Source organism: Pelophylax lessonae (assembly GCF_965119305.1).
Source record: "Pelophylax lessonae genome assembly, chromosome: 3".
Taxonomy (NCBI): domain Eukaryota; kingdom Metazoa; phylum Chordata; class Amphibia; order Anura; family Ranidae; genus Pelophylax; species Pelophylax lessonae.
Window position 1 is genome coordinate 623,679,070 of NC_138770.1, and position 17,730 is coordinate 623,696,799.

A 17,730-nucleotide genomic window follows, 5' to 3' on the forward strand; every position below is an offset into this window, starting at 1 on the left:
AGATTGGAGACAATGACCATTCCGGCATCTTTGGTGTGTTTTGTTTATTTTGTAATGGGGATGGGAGAAGGGAATGAGTGGGATTCTCCTCTGGCTCAACTAGGTACAACTAGGACACTGTAGAAAAATGCCTGTTAGCGCTGTTCTGACTCCAGCTGAATGCCGACCAACGCTTCCTGGTGCTTGAAAATACTGTTTTGCTGAACTGTGTTGAAACTTCGACTTTAACTCCTTGGTTAATTCAGAAGATCCAGGATTGTAGTAACACTTGACTCTTGGCACTCTGTCTAGCTCAAAAGTCCTGCAAACAGCTCCCTCCAGCCCTTCACTGACTGAGGTAGCTCCTTGTAACTGCTTGTACTGCTGCAACTCTCAACACCGTGCACTGAACACTGCAAGCTATACACTTAACTCTTCAGGGCCCAACTGCTGGCGCCCCCTTTACACTTCAGGGTCCTCTGACTAGGCACCCCCTTTAACACCTAAGGGTCCTCTGACAAGGCACCCCCTTTACACTAGCTGGCTCCTGGATCCCTGGGACCTTCACCGGGGTAGTCCCCTCTATACTAGGCAGACCATCAGGGGCAATTCACAGTACTCATGAACTTGGAATGCTTTCCTGGAACTGAACCCCTCTATCTCCGCTGGCACACCGGATCCTCTCTGCAGCTCAGCTCAGCTTTCTCTGTACTCTCAGGCAGCCACCCAAGACACTCTCTGTACTCTAAGGCAGCCACCAGAGACACCCGATCCTTCTGACAGGAGGAGAGACAGCCGTACTCTCCCTCCTGGGACCCTGCTTCCCGCCAAAGATGCTGCGTCATGCGCTCCCCTCAAACTTTTACCCACTCCCAGAATCCTCTGCGGCAAAATCTGCCTTCTGGGGTAGATACAGGCTTGAATGAGCCACTGATTGGGTTTCCTTCACTGCCCAATGATAATCTTCTCATGAAGCCAGTGGGGAGACTCCCCTCTCAGCAGCGACACCTGGGAGACATGACAGCCCAGCTGAAAATCATGGCCCTGCTGTTAGGCAGCCAAGGCCCACTATACTTTTGCCTAGCACCTACCTTGTAGGGTGCTACATATACAACTATATAGATCAGACCAAAATGAGGGACAAATAAGGAGGAAAGAGGGACAGAGGGACTTTATTCCAAATCAGGGACAGTCCTTTGAAATCAGGGACAGTTGGGAGCTTTGCCACTGATTACTGGTTCCAACATCTTGCAATTACAATTGTAGCTACTAAGATTAAGAAATTAGTCTTTCAGCCTTTTTATGGATTTATGTATCCAGTTTCTGAAACTGGGGACGTTTACTCCCATTACTGAGCAAATTAAATTGAAAAGTCTGATCCCGAATCTGGTTTTATATATATATATATATATATATATATATATATATACAAACACCATATATACAGTGCAAAAAGTATTCATAGCCCACATTTTTTCACGTTACAGCTAAAAACGTAAATGTATTTTATTGAGATTTCATGGCATTGACAAAGACAAATGTGGCACATACTGTATCTCACAAAATTAAGTACAACCCTCACATTTTTGTAAATATTTTATTATATCTTTTCATGTGGCAACACTGAGGAAATGACACTTTACTACAATGTAAAGTAGTGAGTGCACAGCTTGTATAACAGTGTAAATTTGCTGTCCCCTCAAAATAACTCAACACACAGCCATTAATGTCTAAACTGCTGGCAACAAAAGTGAGTACACCCCTAAGTGGGAATGTTCAAATTGGGCCCAAAGTGTTAATATTTTGTGTGGCCACCATTATTATAGTCTCTTAACATCCCCTCCAAAATCTTGCAGACTACTGATATTAGACTGACTGGCCTATAGTTACCCGGGATATATCTAGGCCCTTTTTTAAATATTGGTACCACGTTGGCTTTTTTCCAATCAGCTGGCACCATTCCCGTCTGTAGACTATCCTTAAAGATCAAGAATAATGGCCTGGCTATCACCTGGCTGAGCTCTTTAAGAACCCTCGGATGCAAGCCATCCGGTCCCGGTGATTTATTTATGTTAAGTTTCTCTAGTTTAGTTCTAAGTCTATCTTCTGTTAGCCATGGCGGTACTTCCTGAGGTTTGTTATTTAGTTTAGCATTACAAGCTGGGTTAGTGTAGCCCCCCAATTCTTTTGTGAAGACTGAAGAGAAGAAATTATTTAACACTTTCGCCTTCTCTCTGTCCACTGTGGCCAGATTTCCTTCATTGTCTTTTATGGGGCCAATGTATTCTGGCCTCGCTTTCTTACTATTTATATACTTAAAGAATTTCTTGGGGTTTTCTTTACTCTCTTCTGCTATATGTCTCTCATGTTCTATTTTAGCCGCCTTGATTTCACCTTTACATTTCTTATTACACTCTTTGTAATGCTTGAATGCTGCCAATGAACCCTCAGCCTTGTATTTTTTGAAGGCCTTTTCTTTAGTATTATTATGCATTTTTATGTTGGAATTTAGCCACCCAGGGTTTAGTTGTGCTCTTTTAAATGTATTTCCCTTTGGGATGCACTGGCCAATCCCTTTGTTTAGTATGCTTTTGAAGCACTCCCATTTTTCCACTGTGTTCTTTGTTCTCAGGGTTCTATCCCATTTGATATTTTCTAGCAAAGAACGCAGTTTTGGGAAGTTGGCTCTTTTGAAATTCAGTGTCCTTATATTACCCTTGTGTTTCCTATTACTATGATTAATACTGAAACTAATTGACCTATGGTCTCTGTTTCCTAAGTTGCCCCATATTTCTATATCCGTGAGCAGGTCTGTATTGTTGGTAATAAGTAGGTCAAGTACCGCATTGTTCCTTGTCGGAGCATTCACCATCTGACCCATAAAATTGTCCTGCAAAACATTTAGGAACTGCCGAGCCTTGGGTGAATGCGCGGTTCCTTCTGCCCAGTCTATATCTGGATAATTAAAGTCCCCCATTATAATGACATTTCCCATCCTTGCTGCACATTCACATCTTTCTCTGCCCCTTAAGGAGCTTAAAATCTAAGGTCCCTAACTCACATTTATACATACACATACTAGGGCAAATTAGACAGGAGCCTATTAATCTACCAACATGTCTTTGGAGTGTGGAAGGAAACCAGAGAGCCCTGAGGAAACCCACGCAGGTGCAGGGAGAACATGCAAACTCCAGGCAGATTGTGCCATGGCTGGGAATCAAGCTGCCAATTCTAGTGCTGCTAGGTGGAAGTTCTAACCACTTAGCCACTGTGCTTTTATGGCTATGTTCAGGTCTTATTATAAGAGCCATGCATGCAGAAACCCAGAATCTTAAGGCTTCACAAACTTTTTTCTTCTGGCAGCTGTTCATGGCTCACAATTGATAACATAGATTGAATGTGACTTTTTAAATAATTAAACAATATAAATAGTAACAATTTGAAGTTGCACTGATCATGAGGCTTCTATAAGAAGGTTTCTGTTCCTTCAACAAAGTTTCAGAAGTTAGGAAATTTATGTTAGAAATATGTGAGTTCCCCAAAGATGATCAACAAACAACCAAAAACAACAACAACAACAAATAAACTGATTGGGACAGTGTATTGTACCCTACTTTTATACATGGCAATGGCAGAAATCTAAACCACAGGAATCATTTTTAGAAAGTCAGAGGGTACTTGTTGAGCTCATTTACACTGGCGTTTAAAATGCCACATTTAGATGCATACAGTGTACAGTTTTGTGTGCATCTAAAATGCAGCACTATAGGATGATAGTGCACTGTAGGAACTAATGGGGCCATCGACATGGCTGTGCCTAGAAAGGAGAGTGTGTTCTGCATTTAGCGGGGTACAAAATAAGTAGGACACATCTGTATAAATTTGGGCCTGCTGAAAGAAAGACCAGCTCTGAGGAAGGGAGCATGCCCCCCGAAACACGTCAACCATCCAAATACAGGGACATGTTTGTTTCCGCATCTGGTGGACTCGTTCCATGTGATTTATGCTCTTCATGTCTGTGAGTATGTTTTGGCATTTTAATAAACTTTTTAAAGGTGTCCAAGGGTAATGCACTAGGAGGTGTTTGTGCCTCCTTTTCTTATGTGTAAAGTTGTTAGAAGAATTGTGCATGTACACGCATCTAAGCATGTCTAAACATGAGTACTTTAGGCACGTATTTTATGCAGAATCTTCTGTTAGCTCTGCCAGCAGGAACCTGTGAAAATCCGCATATGCCATTGTGAATGACCCTTAAAGTGTTACTTAACCCACAACAGTAAAATCAGTCTTTATATGCAGTAAAGCATGCTTGTTATACTCACCGTGGAACCTAAGGGGTTAATCCTCCACATTGTATAAAAATGCTGTTTGATCCTGTCTTCTCTGATCCCCCCCTTTTTTTACTGTCCCTAATACATCTCCCGATAGGACAGAGCCTTGGCGGCACTCTGCACATGCTCAGTTTGGTGTGTATTGCTAGAGAGTTCTTTTTTTCTTTTCCTTTGAGAAGGTGCATGTGATCAGCACGGGACCAATCAGCACTGTCCAGACAGAGGGTCTGGGGTCATGCAGCCTCATAGGACAGTCAGAGTAGAATGAAAACTCATCCTACAAGCTTTAACCAGACACTGATAGAAGTCACAAGACTGCTATATACTGCTGATGAGAAAAGGTATTTAGCAGTTTATATTTACTAAAATAATTGCATTTCCATGTTCTGTGTGCTGAGGGTGACCAAATATAGTGAATGCAGGCTTCTGGGTTTAATAACACTTTAAAGTTGAAGTCTTTTTAGCTTTGGGTAGCCCGGGGAAGGGCTAGAACCTGTTGGGTTTTATTTTCTACAGAAACAAGAACATAGTGTCAAACCCAACCGTTTCATTATAACAGTGAGAACCCTTTCAACAAACGGATTGCTCCAGCTGCTGTAGCACTTGCCTATGGCCATTGAAATATTTATTCACTCCACCACTGATTCTCATCTCCCACTCTTATCAATAAATCCCCAGCCCTGGTAAAGGGGCCTGTATTCCTGAAACCTGTTGGCTCTTTGTTTGGAATTGATCTCAGACTCCTTCTTTGGGTTTGGTGCTCCATTCCTGTTTTTGGAGTTCCTATCCAGAGTGTTCTTGTAGAATCTTCAGTATATGTAAACAGCTTGTTTAATGCTTAACAAATTCTAAGGCAATTATTTTCTGCAGGAACATTTTTTCCACTGGGAACCAGAGCTGTTAGTAGACATGTGCACTACTGAAGAATTTGTTTCATTAGTTCCTTTTTTTTTTTCGTTTTGTTTTATTTATCAAATCATTCATTATGATCGGTGTCACGTTGTTCACCGCCACTGGGAGTGGGGGACAGATACTTGGGGAACGCTGAGAGAATGGTTTGGATGGCTTCAGATGGGACATTAATATTTGTCAACAATATCTCTCAGGAAATGTATGAAGATGAATGGTTTGACTTTTCAGATTGCTAGAATATTGCAGGAGTATCTCATAGACCCGTGCTAGATAGTGAGATGGGGTGGGGTTTGTTATTGGTAAGTGCCTGTTTTACATTGTTCTATTGTTTCTGTCTGCCTTAGATAAACTTATTATAGGATGTATAGGTTTATGTGGATTGGTTGCTAAGGGGGAGGGGGGATTGTCCCACAGTGTATATCTCTTTGTGCATGTGTTTGAATAAACAGTTTGAGTTCTTCTTCACCCTCAATCTAGAGTCCTGTCTCTTATTGGGGGAATCTGCTACAAGGGATTGTTATGCTCTTCATACTCCCTTGAATAATCACTAAGCTCCTGTAAGAGCCTGTCCCTGTTCCTGTGCCTGCTTCACCTCTGGGGAAAGAGAGGTTCACCCACTGGAACCTGGCGCCTTGTCGTAGGTCCAGGGCGGGTAGGAGATGGCGGGACCCCAACCAAGCTGCGGCGGTTCGTGGGGTCTGAGGTTGTTATGGTGTCTGGTGGAGTGCTTGGAGCCCTCGGGAAGCACTAGGAGCATCTGTCAATGGAGGTACCCAGTCAGGGTGGCGGTTGATCCGTTACAATCGGCATTCGTTACTTCAGATCATTCAGAACTTCAGATGCATTCGTATTTTTTCTTTTCCATTCGTTTAGATGCTGCATTTATTACTTTAGGTAATTCGTACCTTCAGATGCATTCGTATTCGTTCCATTCCATTTGTTTCTATGCAGCATTGGTTACTTTGGATAATTCGTAACATCGGATGCATTCGTATTCGTTCTGTTCCATTCATTTAGAATGCGGCATTGGTTACTTCAGATGATTCGTAACTTCGGATGCATTCGTATTCATTCTGTTCCATTCATTTAGATGCAGCATTCGTTACTTTGGATAATTCGTAACTTCGAATGCATTCGTATTCATTCCATTCCATTCGTATAGATACGGCATTGGTTACTTCTGGCTCGGACCCTTCATTCATTCGGACATTAGTGGTTGTATACATAATCAACAAATCCAACAAAACAGTGCCACGACCCACCACACCCTGTCTGGACTCTGGATGGAATGCAGTCTGGCACAGAAAAACAAACAAGGGAATAAGGGACAAGCTCATTGGCCAGCGAAAAAACACACTAATGGGCCATACACACTATAAGATTTTCTGAAGACTTTTTCCTTTAGACTTACCAAAACCATATAATATGAGGTCAAACCTAAACACTTTCAATTTGTACGCAATCCGGCAGGCCCTTGCACTACATAGAAAAGGTAAATCTGAAGGAAATCTAACCACAAAAGTTGGATAGTGTGTATCCAGCTTAACACTGCTAATCCAAAAATCTAATTAATTCAAATATATTCAAAAGAAATACGAATATGGATGCATTCTTTAATTATTTATTTATGTTCCGCAATAACGAATAGTCAGAAAAAACAAAACTAAGAAAACGAAATAATCTGAATGTAATGGATTCAATAAACTCATAGGTTGAATCATTTTCGTTCTTTCAGATTTTCGTTCTTTTGGGTTTTCGTTCTTTCGGATTTTCGTTCTTTCGGGTTTTCATTCTTTTGGTTTGTCCTTCTTTTGGATTTTCATTCTTTCTGACAATTTGTTTTGGTACGCATTTGTCAAGAGTCTTTCGTTCATTCGGATGATCCTGAATGAACGAATATGGCGAATTTCGTCTGGAAACAAATTTGTAACAAAATGAATTGCATACGTCTAGCTGTCAGTAAACCTCTTGGAATTAATGGCTGTCTTTGCCCCAACAGGAGATTTTTCTTTCCCAATGACTGGTGCCACAAGAGACCAGTAATGGTTGAAGATCTTTCCAATAAGGGCTAAGAAAGCAATTAAGACTGTTATTTAGTAGAGCAGGAAGATTTAGAATCTATGTCCGCTTTTTTTATTTCTGTATATGTACTCGCTGGGTTCAATTCTCCTGTCTTCCCAATCAAAGGAATTTCACAAATTGGGAGAAGAATTAAGAAAAAATCTCCCCTATGGGGACATAGATATCAATGAAAACCTGACAGCAGTTCTAAGCCTTCTCACTCTATCCAAAACCTAATGTATTATTTCAGTCCTGCTACCTGATAAAACCTTTTATGGTGTCATTTTTGTCATTTCCTTCAAAGATGAACTTTAAACAGATACAAAAGGCACAAATTGATTAGGTTCTATCATCGCTAATACACCATTTAATGTATTTTTTAAATACAAGCAGTACCGAAATCTGATTCGGTATCAGCCTTATGCAGTCTTGTAGACAGTCTGTACAGCAGAGCTCAGAGAACAGAAGGGAGAAGCAGCACACAGAGCCAATCGGTGGTGCTGCAGTGCAAAAGAAGCCATACTGATAAGAGGAGAGAGCAGAGCAAATACGAAATTAGTTTACCAGTCTGCTGCTTCTCTGCTCATTGACAAGTTACATGGTGGGGGGGGGGGGGGGGGGGGAGAGGAGACCTTTAAAACCAGGTTCCCTCCTCTTCTAGACAGAGCTGTGTAAATCTCAGGGCTTGATGGACAGAAACACAAATCCATTGCTAGGTAAAACAGCTCCTGAATTTGTGCTTAATCTGTGGACTCCGATGTTTGCGTAGAGCTCAGCTTTAAATTTAGACTTTTTCTTAGCGCTGTCTCCTTCTCTTCCAGGGCTCTGACGTAAGCGACAGAAAAGTACGAAGAAGAGAAAAAAACAGAGTGGCGGCACAGAGAAGTCGCCGGAAACAGACGCAAAAGGCGGACAAGTTACATGAGGTAAATCTGAATTAAACAGTCCTTAAAAAAAAAAAAAAAGTAAATAATAAACTTACATAATATCAGGTCATGTGAACATGGTAGATCTTTTTATGACCCGCAGCAGTACCTGCACTGAAGTTAAACATCAGTGACCTGCAGCAGAAAGCATAATTTTGTGAATAGCGGGGAGGGCATAGCAGGATGGAATTACCCTGGGTGTAATGGCTAGATTATGTCTGGGGGAAGCTGTACGTTTGGAACACAGAAAAATACCATTTATATTGTCTTTTCTATAAACAATCAATGTCCATCAAGCTCAAAACAACCCTTTATGTCATTTATCTGTGTTTTTTTTTTTTTTTTTTTTTTTTAGTAAAAAGAGAAAGGGTTAGAACCTCTGCCAGGATTTTTTTTTTTTAATAAAAAAAAAAGGAAAAACATTTTTCAAAAACATATCTATCTAGTTCTCTGACAATCTATTTGGGGAGCTCCTCACCGGCTTAAAAAAAAAACAAAAAAAACAAACAAAAAAAAAAACACTAGGTCCATACCACCATTTCAGAAGCAGACTGTAAAGTAAAAGCTATTTATAGGAAGGATCCCAAAGCCTCAGAGCCCAAAAACTCAATCCAAGGAGACCATACAGTATATTATTTAGGATAACACTCTTATATACTTGCCGTTAATTCCTCCGTTCTCCTTAAATGATTCAACTCAACGATCCACTCTTTAATAGTAGGAGCAACATTAGTGCCTCTGCCAGGATTTTATTGCTTTATCATAAATCCGTCCAGCATTGCACCCTTCAGTTTCCTTAGTCAGTAGTGCATGGCTAACAATGATACCGCCAATAACCATTTGAAGAGAGGAGATTCTCTCTCACTTCCCGTTCCTGATCTCAAGATTTTAATGGCGTCATATTGCAAAAACAATGTGCGGATATACAGAGTAAACCATAACAGATATTTTGGATTCACGGTGGACCCCTTTCTTAAGGTGACATACCTTGGTGACTCCAGAAGCCTCAGTGTGATATGGTTTACTCTGTATAATCACACCGCAATACGACCCCAATAAAATCTTGAGGTCCACTGGTTGAGTGCTGGCTTTCTCTTCAAAGGATTTTATTCTGTGTTCCCTTCTCGAAGATTTACCCTCATTTCCTGCCTTGCAGACACAACAAGAAGTGAGAGGGAATCTCCTGAATGTGAGGACCCATCTTTTCACTGTTGTCACTCTTGTCCTCTCTAGAAGATTTTAAGATCTGAAAAAGGTTTGGATTCCCTTCACTTTTTGTTCCAGTGACCGTGGTCACCAGGACAGGGAGTGAAATTCCCAAACTGGGACATAAAGGACAGAAAGAAAGAGAGGACCCAACCTTCACCGCTCCACCATAAGGCCTCATTCACACTTTGAAAGACAAAACCAGAGAAAATTCCCAGCTCAACTCACCAACCAGTCTGCATAACAACCAAATTAACCAGTCCAACAGTATGCATTAAAGACTGGGGTTTAGTTAGCACACATTTGCGAAAGCATTCGTAAGCTGCAGGGCCACTTCACGGCACCCTGTATTACCTGCAGTCCTAACCCTTCTAAATGTATGACAGTCGCAACAGTAGGAGCACATCCATTCTAATGGATAGATAGGAGGCAGGTGGGCCTGGAAGTAGCCCAATCCTCCTTAAAGGCACAGGGGCACCCTGGACTAGGGTTCGACCACTTATAAGTAAAGCCGATATATCGAGGGCCGATATGCACTTTCCCCGATATATCGGAATCGGCCCCTGAGATTACCGATATTGCCGATGTTTCAGGAAAGTGCTGTACCGGAGTGATGACTGCAGCTAGAGGCATCACCCCGGTTCCAGCATCCATAGCCGAAAGTCGGCTGCCTTCTAATGACAACCGATGCGGCTGAGAAGGCGCTCGGGTGTCATTACAAGGAGCGGGAGGGGACGTTCCCCCCCCATCACCCACCGCCTTTCATGGCTCGCCCGGGTCTCCCGTCCCACGGGGAGACCAAGGCAACCAGCCTGCACGGCCGCTGAAGAGAAAACCCAATCAAAGACGCATTCGGCTTTGATCGGGTCTCCATGTAAAAACCCGGAAGTGATGTCATGACATCACTTCCGGGTACTCACCGCCAAATTAAAAAAAATGACAGCATTCAAAACAGCCAAACTTGGCGTTTTGAATGCTTTTAAGTGCAGTGGAGGGGTTTGGGGTCTTTTAGACCCCCATATCCCTCCACAAGAGTACCTGTCAAAAATAAATAAAAAATCATTTATTTTTTTTAATGTACGAAAATATCAGCCGATACCGATATGCGATGACCAAAATATCGGTATCGGCAATAGAAGAACGATATCGGTCGATCACTATCCTGGACACCCAGCACATAGTACAATATCAGTAAAGGTGTCCAGTATGTCCCCTTACCAACATTTACACCAGTAACAAAGAGGTGGCCCCCCGCTCCCATCTGTAACTGGACTTCATAGCAAGGAGCACATGGAAGGGCAAACACATGAAAGACTGGGCATACTACAGAGTATGCCCATGCAAGTGCCCTGTTTGCCTATATGGGGATGGATGCACTGGTGTTCCATAAATCCCCATGCAGGCAATCACATTCATGTCAAATAGGATGCAGCGGCTGCACAGACACAGCCACTGCTCCCAACTTGAGATCCATGCAGGTGCACAGTCCTAAACACAGATAGTGTGCGTTTGGGCTATGCACCCAAACCTGTTAGGATGTCAGATTTGGAGCAGCAGTTTTTGTCCAAGTTACATCCCAGGGGTGTACGTACAGAGATCGCCATTTCGACCTGGTCCCATGCTCCAGTGGGCCCGTGAAGCCTACCTGTACAACTGGATAGGAGGGCAGCAGGGGCTGCATCATGTAAAGGAGCCCAGCCATCCATGTAGCCGCTGAATGCCCGATTCTCCTCCTCTCCTTCCCGCAGACGTTCAGGGGCTGCAGGAGGGAAATAGAGGGACTTGGTTCCCTTAAATCCCGCACCTGCCACCTCCTTATCCCTTTCCTGCTGCTTTGGGCCCCTGTGTGCTTCCCTGGCCCCCTATCGCCCCCCCCCCCCCCCCCCACAGCGCTGCCAACTATCCCACTCCCACCTCATGCCGGGCTGCTGCGAGGAATCTGTCAGATTTGAGAGTGAGGAAGGGGACAGTAATTATATAATTTATCGGCTCCTTCTTTGTCTTCATGAATAGAGTCAGTGAGCAGTGATTTTTGTTTATTCATATATGAGGCATAGTAAACTGTGTTTACAATGCTTCACTGAATGGGAAGCTCTGCACAGAGCTATTCCTGTTCATTCATTCTGTGCAGCTAAGGCTACAGTGCAAGGGACTGATGAATCGGTCCTTAGTCCCTTTCTTTGTCTCAAAAGTGAGACATCAGGGGTCAGTTTAGACCACTGATATTTCATCAAATCCACCCAATGGGGGTCTGATAAAATATGTAAAAAAAATAGTAAAAAATAAAATTGTAAAAAAATAAAATAAAATGGTAAATAATTAATAAAAACATAAAACAACAAAAATATAAAACTACTGACACCAGTGGCAGAACTATCAGGGTCACGAAGGTCCAACTTTTGACTGGTCTCTGGCATTCTGCCACCGTGGGGAGACCCCAAGACGGAAGGAAGGTGGCTCGCTGTAGGACTGTAATAAAGGCCCCATGATGGAAGTAAAGGACCCCAGAATCAGTGGGAAGGGCCCCAGGGGGCCCTTCACGGTTTCTTGCACCGGGCCCTGAAGGTTTTTATTTTTGCCTCTGTGGCATCCGAATTGACAAGAATGGGACTGCCTGCATAGAGATGCACGGAACACATGTGGGGGTGAACATGGTCCTTGCATGGGTGTACGCTGTAGTACTGCGTGTGACTGAGGCCTAAAACTACAAAAACAATGCACACTATGTACCTTGTAGTGTAGTGCATTGCCCTTGGTAGATGTTGGGGGATGACAGTCCCTTGTGCCTCTCTGAGACTCTATCCATTAGACCTCTACAAACAAAGTCTCCATGTTTGTATACATGCTGTAACCTTCATTTGGGGCTCTCCTTCTTCTTTCTTTTCCATTTTCTAATATTTTCAGAGAATGTAACAGTAGGACCTGGAACACACTAAAGTGAGCAGGAACACCCAAAACTCCCAGAAGGATATGGAATTATTATTGGACATCTAAAACCACGTTTAATCTATATTCCAAATAATACTTTTGGGTGGACTGATCCTTTAAGAATTTTTTGACTGGTTTCTGTGAGACTTTGGATATTGTTGCTTTTTGTACTTCTCTGTACATCTATAATTCCTTTTATAGGAAACAACAGTCTGTATAACTGATTTTATGGGGTGGGTGGGAGTTAATTTTCTTTTCGCAGAAGTCTATGCAGGAACACGTGCGGTATCTGCTTTGCAGAACACCCAGTCACTGTTGGCAGGATGCCCCGATCAGTTGCGAAGTGAAGATGAAAGTAAAACTGAAAAATAAAACCATCTATGTCCCAACAATAGGTTGGGTTCTGAGCCAAAGCTCCAGTATTTCCCAATGTGCCTGGGACTTCCAATCGCTTCCTCAATAGCTGGAGTGGTGCAATAGTGATGCAAGCATATTCAGATCTGCAATCTGCAATTCTAGGAAGAATTCAAGAAAATCTGACAACCTTCAGAGCTGAAAGGCCAACTCTAGCCAAAACTTTTTTTTTATTTTGGATAGAGTGATGAAGGTTTAGAGTCCTTGTATTTTTTAGAAGTGTTAATAGTTTATTTTTTATCAATTTAAAAAAAGGGAAAGTAAATGAACAGAAGAGAGATCTAAATCAAATCAATATTTAGTGGGATTGCCCTATGCCTTCAAAACTGCATTCATTCTTTTTTTTTTTTATTAAAAATTAAAAAAAAAAGAATGAAAAAAAAAGAATTGATGATGTTTTTACACAGGAAAAGGTACAAAAGACTTCTTAAGCTGGATACACACTATAAAACTTTTGTTGGTAGATTTCCTTTAGATTTACCTTCAACTATGTAGTATAAGGGCTCTTTCACACGGGCGGTCCGATCAGATCCGCCTGTCAGTTTTATAGGCGGATCTGATCGGATCCTCCATGCAGCTCTATGGGGCAGCGGGTGTCAGCGGAGGTCACCTCCGCTGACACCCGCTGCCATCCGCATCCGATCCTGTGCTGAAATCTGGACGGATGGAAACCCTATTTTTCCATCCGTTCAGTAATCGGAGCGGAGCGGATCTGATGAGAACGGACAAGCGGTCCGCTCTCCTCCGATCCCCCATAGAGGGCAGCGGGTGCTGAGACACCTCCCTCTCCGCTCTGCAAGCGGAGACGGAGCTGTCATCCGCCCGGCTCAGCGGGGATCGCGGATCGATCCCTGCTGAGCAACACGGATCCGCCTGCGGAGGCGGACCGTGTGAAAGAAGCCTAAGGGCTTGCCTGACTGCATACAAATTGAAAGTGTTTAGGTTTGACCTCATATTATATGGTTTTGGTAAATCTAAAGGAAAAAATCTAAAGACAATTGTATAGTGTGTATGGTCCATTAGATACACTTGCACACATTTTGTGAAGGAACTCAGCAGGTAGGTTGTTCCAAACATTTTGGAAAACTAATGGGCCATACACACTATAAGATTTTCTGAAGACTTTTTCCTTTAGATTTACCAAAACCAGATAATATGAGGTCAAACCTAAACACTTTCCATTTGTATGCAATCTGGCAGGCCCTTGCACTACATAGAAAAGGTAAATCTGAAGGAAATCTAACACAAAAGTTGGATAGTGTGTATCCAGCTTAAGCACAGAACTAATCTCAGACAGACTTGATGATGTTGAATTCAGGGCTCTGTTGGATCCAAACCATCACTTCCAAGACTTGTTTTTTTTTTTATGCTGAAGATAATTCTTTTTTTTTTTTTTAACAATAAAAGGTTTTATTAAGCTTATTCAAGTAACACATAAAGCATTTAAATCTTTAACATATTACAGCGACATTTGTAAATGTATTTACATTTTGAATAAAATAAAACCTTAAATGATGTAAAAAAATAATATCAAAGATAAATATCTTTCTGTGTATCTTTGCGATTTAGCCATATTTTAATATGGAAAACAAAGTCTATTACTTCTCCAGAATATAAAGGCAGCAATAAGAACATGAAAACAAAAATAGTTAGAAAGAAGTGATGTAGAATCAGAGTAAATAAGAGTAAGAAATAAGAAAAAAAAGTAAGTCAAAATTCCCTTATTGGGGGCTACTAAAATAAATACTGTATACTAACTAATACTGTATCATATGTATCAAAAATTGAGGTCTATATTCCTTAGTAGAATACCGAATCTCGAGGATTCATTCAACCTGTCTTGGTATTTTTATTTATTTTTTATTTATTTTTTGTTGTTTGCATACAATAGCTTGCAGCTGTCCCCTATTTGTAGGGACTGTCCCTCTTTTTGACCAAATTCTCCTAAGTTGTCCGTGAATTTGGTCTGATGCAATAATGATCAATGATTGTCATAAGGATAGTAGAGTTATACGCAGAATATGTTACAACCAATCATCGAAGGAACAGTACAGGCAAATAGTAACAATCAGGTATATATAATGCTGCCTTTCTCAACTTTTTTTTTTCCTATAGAAAACCTTGAAATAATCTTTAAAGTAGAAGAAAACCCTAACCATAACTATTCTTCAGTACCCCCCCCCCCCCTACCTATCCTGCCTAACCTGTATAAAAAAGATCTGTGTACTTAAAGCGGAGTTCCACCCTAGAAAATATTTTTTAGATAAAAATACTACCGGGACAGTCAGGGGCTAGTGCATTTCAGCAATGATAGCCTCTGAACTGTCCCCAGGTTCACTTACCTTTTAGAAGAAATACTTACCTTGAAAATGTCTTGTCCAGCGCTGCCATCTCAGGTGTGGGCAGCTGAAGCCGGAGTGTCCTCTTCATGTCCTCTTCAATGACGGTGAGTCCCAGAATGCCCTGCACCGGCCCTGCTCGTCACTTCCGGTGCAGGTGCGTCATCCCTGCACAGCTTCTGAGCATGCCCAGAAGCAGTTTATCAGGGAATAATGCGCCTGCACCGGAAGAGGCGAGCAGGGCGGTGCAGGCGCATTGACTCCTGGGATCGATGACGCTCATCTCCCAGGAGTCAATGGAAGCAGGAGGTGACGGCGGCGGCCGCAGAGGGAGGAAGAGGAAGGAAGGTGAGTATATTTTCATTAAAAAGAAGGTAAGTGAAACAAAAAAAATGTAAATTATCCAATTCATTTTCAGGTAAATTAAAGCAAGCGGATGGTGAAAAAAAGATTTTCAGGGTGGAACTCCGCTTTAACCATTTTCAATCCGCTCCGGTCCAGTCAAGTGAACCTGCAGCTCAGTGTAAGGGAGCACTCGGAATCTCGTGACCGAACACAAGTAAAACACACATTCAGTATATAGGAACATTTTAAATGTTGCTATATGCTGAAGACTTTTCTCCAGAAATCCAGTTTGTATTTGACAGCATAACAACTTGCTCACTTGATAATATCCACAGGCAGTTTAACTCCCCAAAAAGACACAGAGATAGAATCAAGTGTAGTTCTGCTTCAGCTTACATTACAAGGATGCTTTTCTTTTGACGTGTAAAAACATAATGGATTTCCCAAGCCCTACTCTGCAGAGGCAGAACACTGAACCTAAAGCAGTTTTGTGAGGCTGGGAGTGTCTAGGTAACTACTGTACTAAATATGGCCAAACAGAAGGGGGGAACAGGGGAACAGACCAAATACACAAAACATACCAGAATAACATGTCTAATGTTTTACTATCTGTGTTGTGTAACCTTTTGCTTTACACTCTTAAAGTGTTACTAAACCCAGATCCTGCATTCACTATATCTGCTCTCCCCAGGAGCCTGCATTCACTATATCTGCTCTCCCCAGGAGCCTGCATTCACTATATCTGGTCTCCCCAGGAGCCTGCATTCACTATATCTGCTCTCCCCAGGAGCCTGCATTCACTATATCTGCTCTCCCCAGGACCTGCATTCACTATATCTGCTCTCCCCAGGAGTCTGCATTCACTATATCTGATCTCCCCAGGAGCCTGCATTCACTATATCTGCTCTCCCCAGGAGTCTGCATTCACTATATCTAGTCTCTCACAGTACACAGAACATGGAAATGCAATAGTTTTAGTAAATATAAACGCAATAATACCTTTTCTCATCAGCAGTATATAGCAGTCTTGTGACTTGTATCAGTTCCTAGTAAAGCTTGTAGGAGGAGTTTTCATTCTCCCCTGATCCTCAGTCTGGACAGTGCTGATTGGCCCTGTGCTAATCACATGCACTCTCCCAAGGAAAAAAAAAATCTCTAGCAAGACGCACCAAACTCAGCATGTGTAGCCTGTGTCCTGGCTCTGTAAACATCAGGTTATTTTTTGGAGACGGTGAAAGAAGGGGAGGATCAGAGAAGACAGGATCAAACAGCCTTTTATACACAATGCTGATGATTAACCCCTTAGGTTCCACAGTGAGTATAGCAAGCATGCTTTACTGCATTTACACACTGATTTTACTGTTGTGGGTTTAGTAACACTTTAAATTTAGTCTAAAAGAAGCTTATTGTATCAGTTGGCAGTTACTATTCTTTGGTATTACTAGAAAAGAAATCAGCAGTGCTTAGGAAATGATCTTCCCTCCAAACAAGGTCTTCATCTTTATGTTTTCCTTCTGCAGGAATATGAATGTCTGGAACAGGAGAATTCCTCTCTTAAGAAGGAGATTGGAAAACTCACAGATGAACTGAAACACTTGAGTCAAGTTTTGAAGGACCATGAACAGATATGCCCATACTTACGCTGCCCGGTGAACTTTGTGACTGTGCCCAGAGTGGCAGATGCCCTGTCCGGCTGCTTGCCCCGGTGACCACTACTGTTTAGAAATAAACCAAGATTTTACCAGCCCAAGTATTGGAATCCAACAGGTCCTCTTTCCAGAGTATCTTGAAGCCGAACTCCAGACAGATTTGAAAGACACCAATTAATGCACTCCATATTTATTATTATGTCTTAAAATGTAATTTTGTTTTTAATACAAATGGTGTAACTACCTGAACTTGACGTGGCATCAGCCTTCTGCAGTCCCTTCACAGCAGAGCCTGGACTGAGGGAAGGAGAAGCGGCCCAAGGAGCCAGTGTATTGCAATGGAAGGGGCATGCTGATTGAAGGAGAGGTCTAGAGTGCCAGAGATGCAACTTTAACAGTGCTGCTTCATTTTTTACCATCTAGTAACAGTGGTGTGGGGGTGTAAGTGAAAGTGAAACTGCAGCAGAGAAAGATCAGGTCTCCTCCCCTTCCAGGCTGTGTACATATCAGGACTAGAAGGACAGAAATACAAATCCCTCTGTCAGAGAAGATAACTCCTATATGTATAATACCTGTGTATGAAATTGTTTACCTGGAGTCCAACTTTAAGTCAATTGACTAACCCAATGGGATTTACTAA

The 17,730-nt window shown here is 42.1% G+C and overlaps 1 protein-coding gene across 1 annotated transcript in view; it reads left to right on the forward strand.

The window, feature by feature from the left end:
- BATF3 (basic leucine zipper ATF-like transcription factor 3) overlaps positions 1-17,730 on the forward strand; it is a 39,085-nt gene extending 21,355 nt beyond the window's left edge. The window contains exons 2-3 of the mRNA XM_082251368.1: positions 8,105-8,209; positions 16,962-17,730. Of these exons, the coding sequence (XP_082107494.1) occupies positions 8,105-8,209; positions 16,962-17,150 (294 nt within the window). The 3' untranslated portion in view covers positions 17,151-17,730. The remainder of the gene's footprint in view (positions 1-8,104; positions 8,210-16,961) is intronic.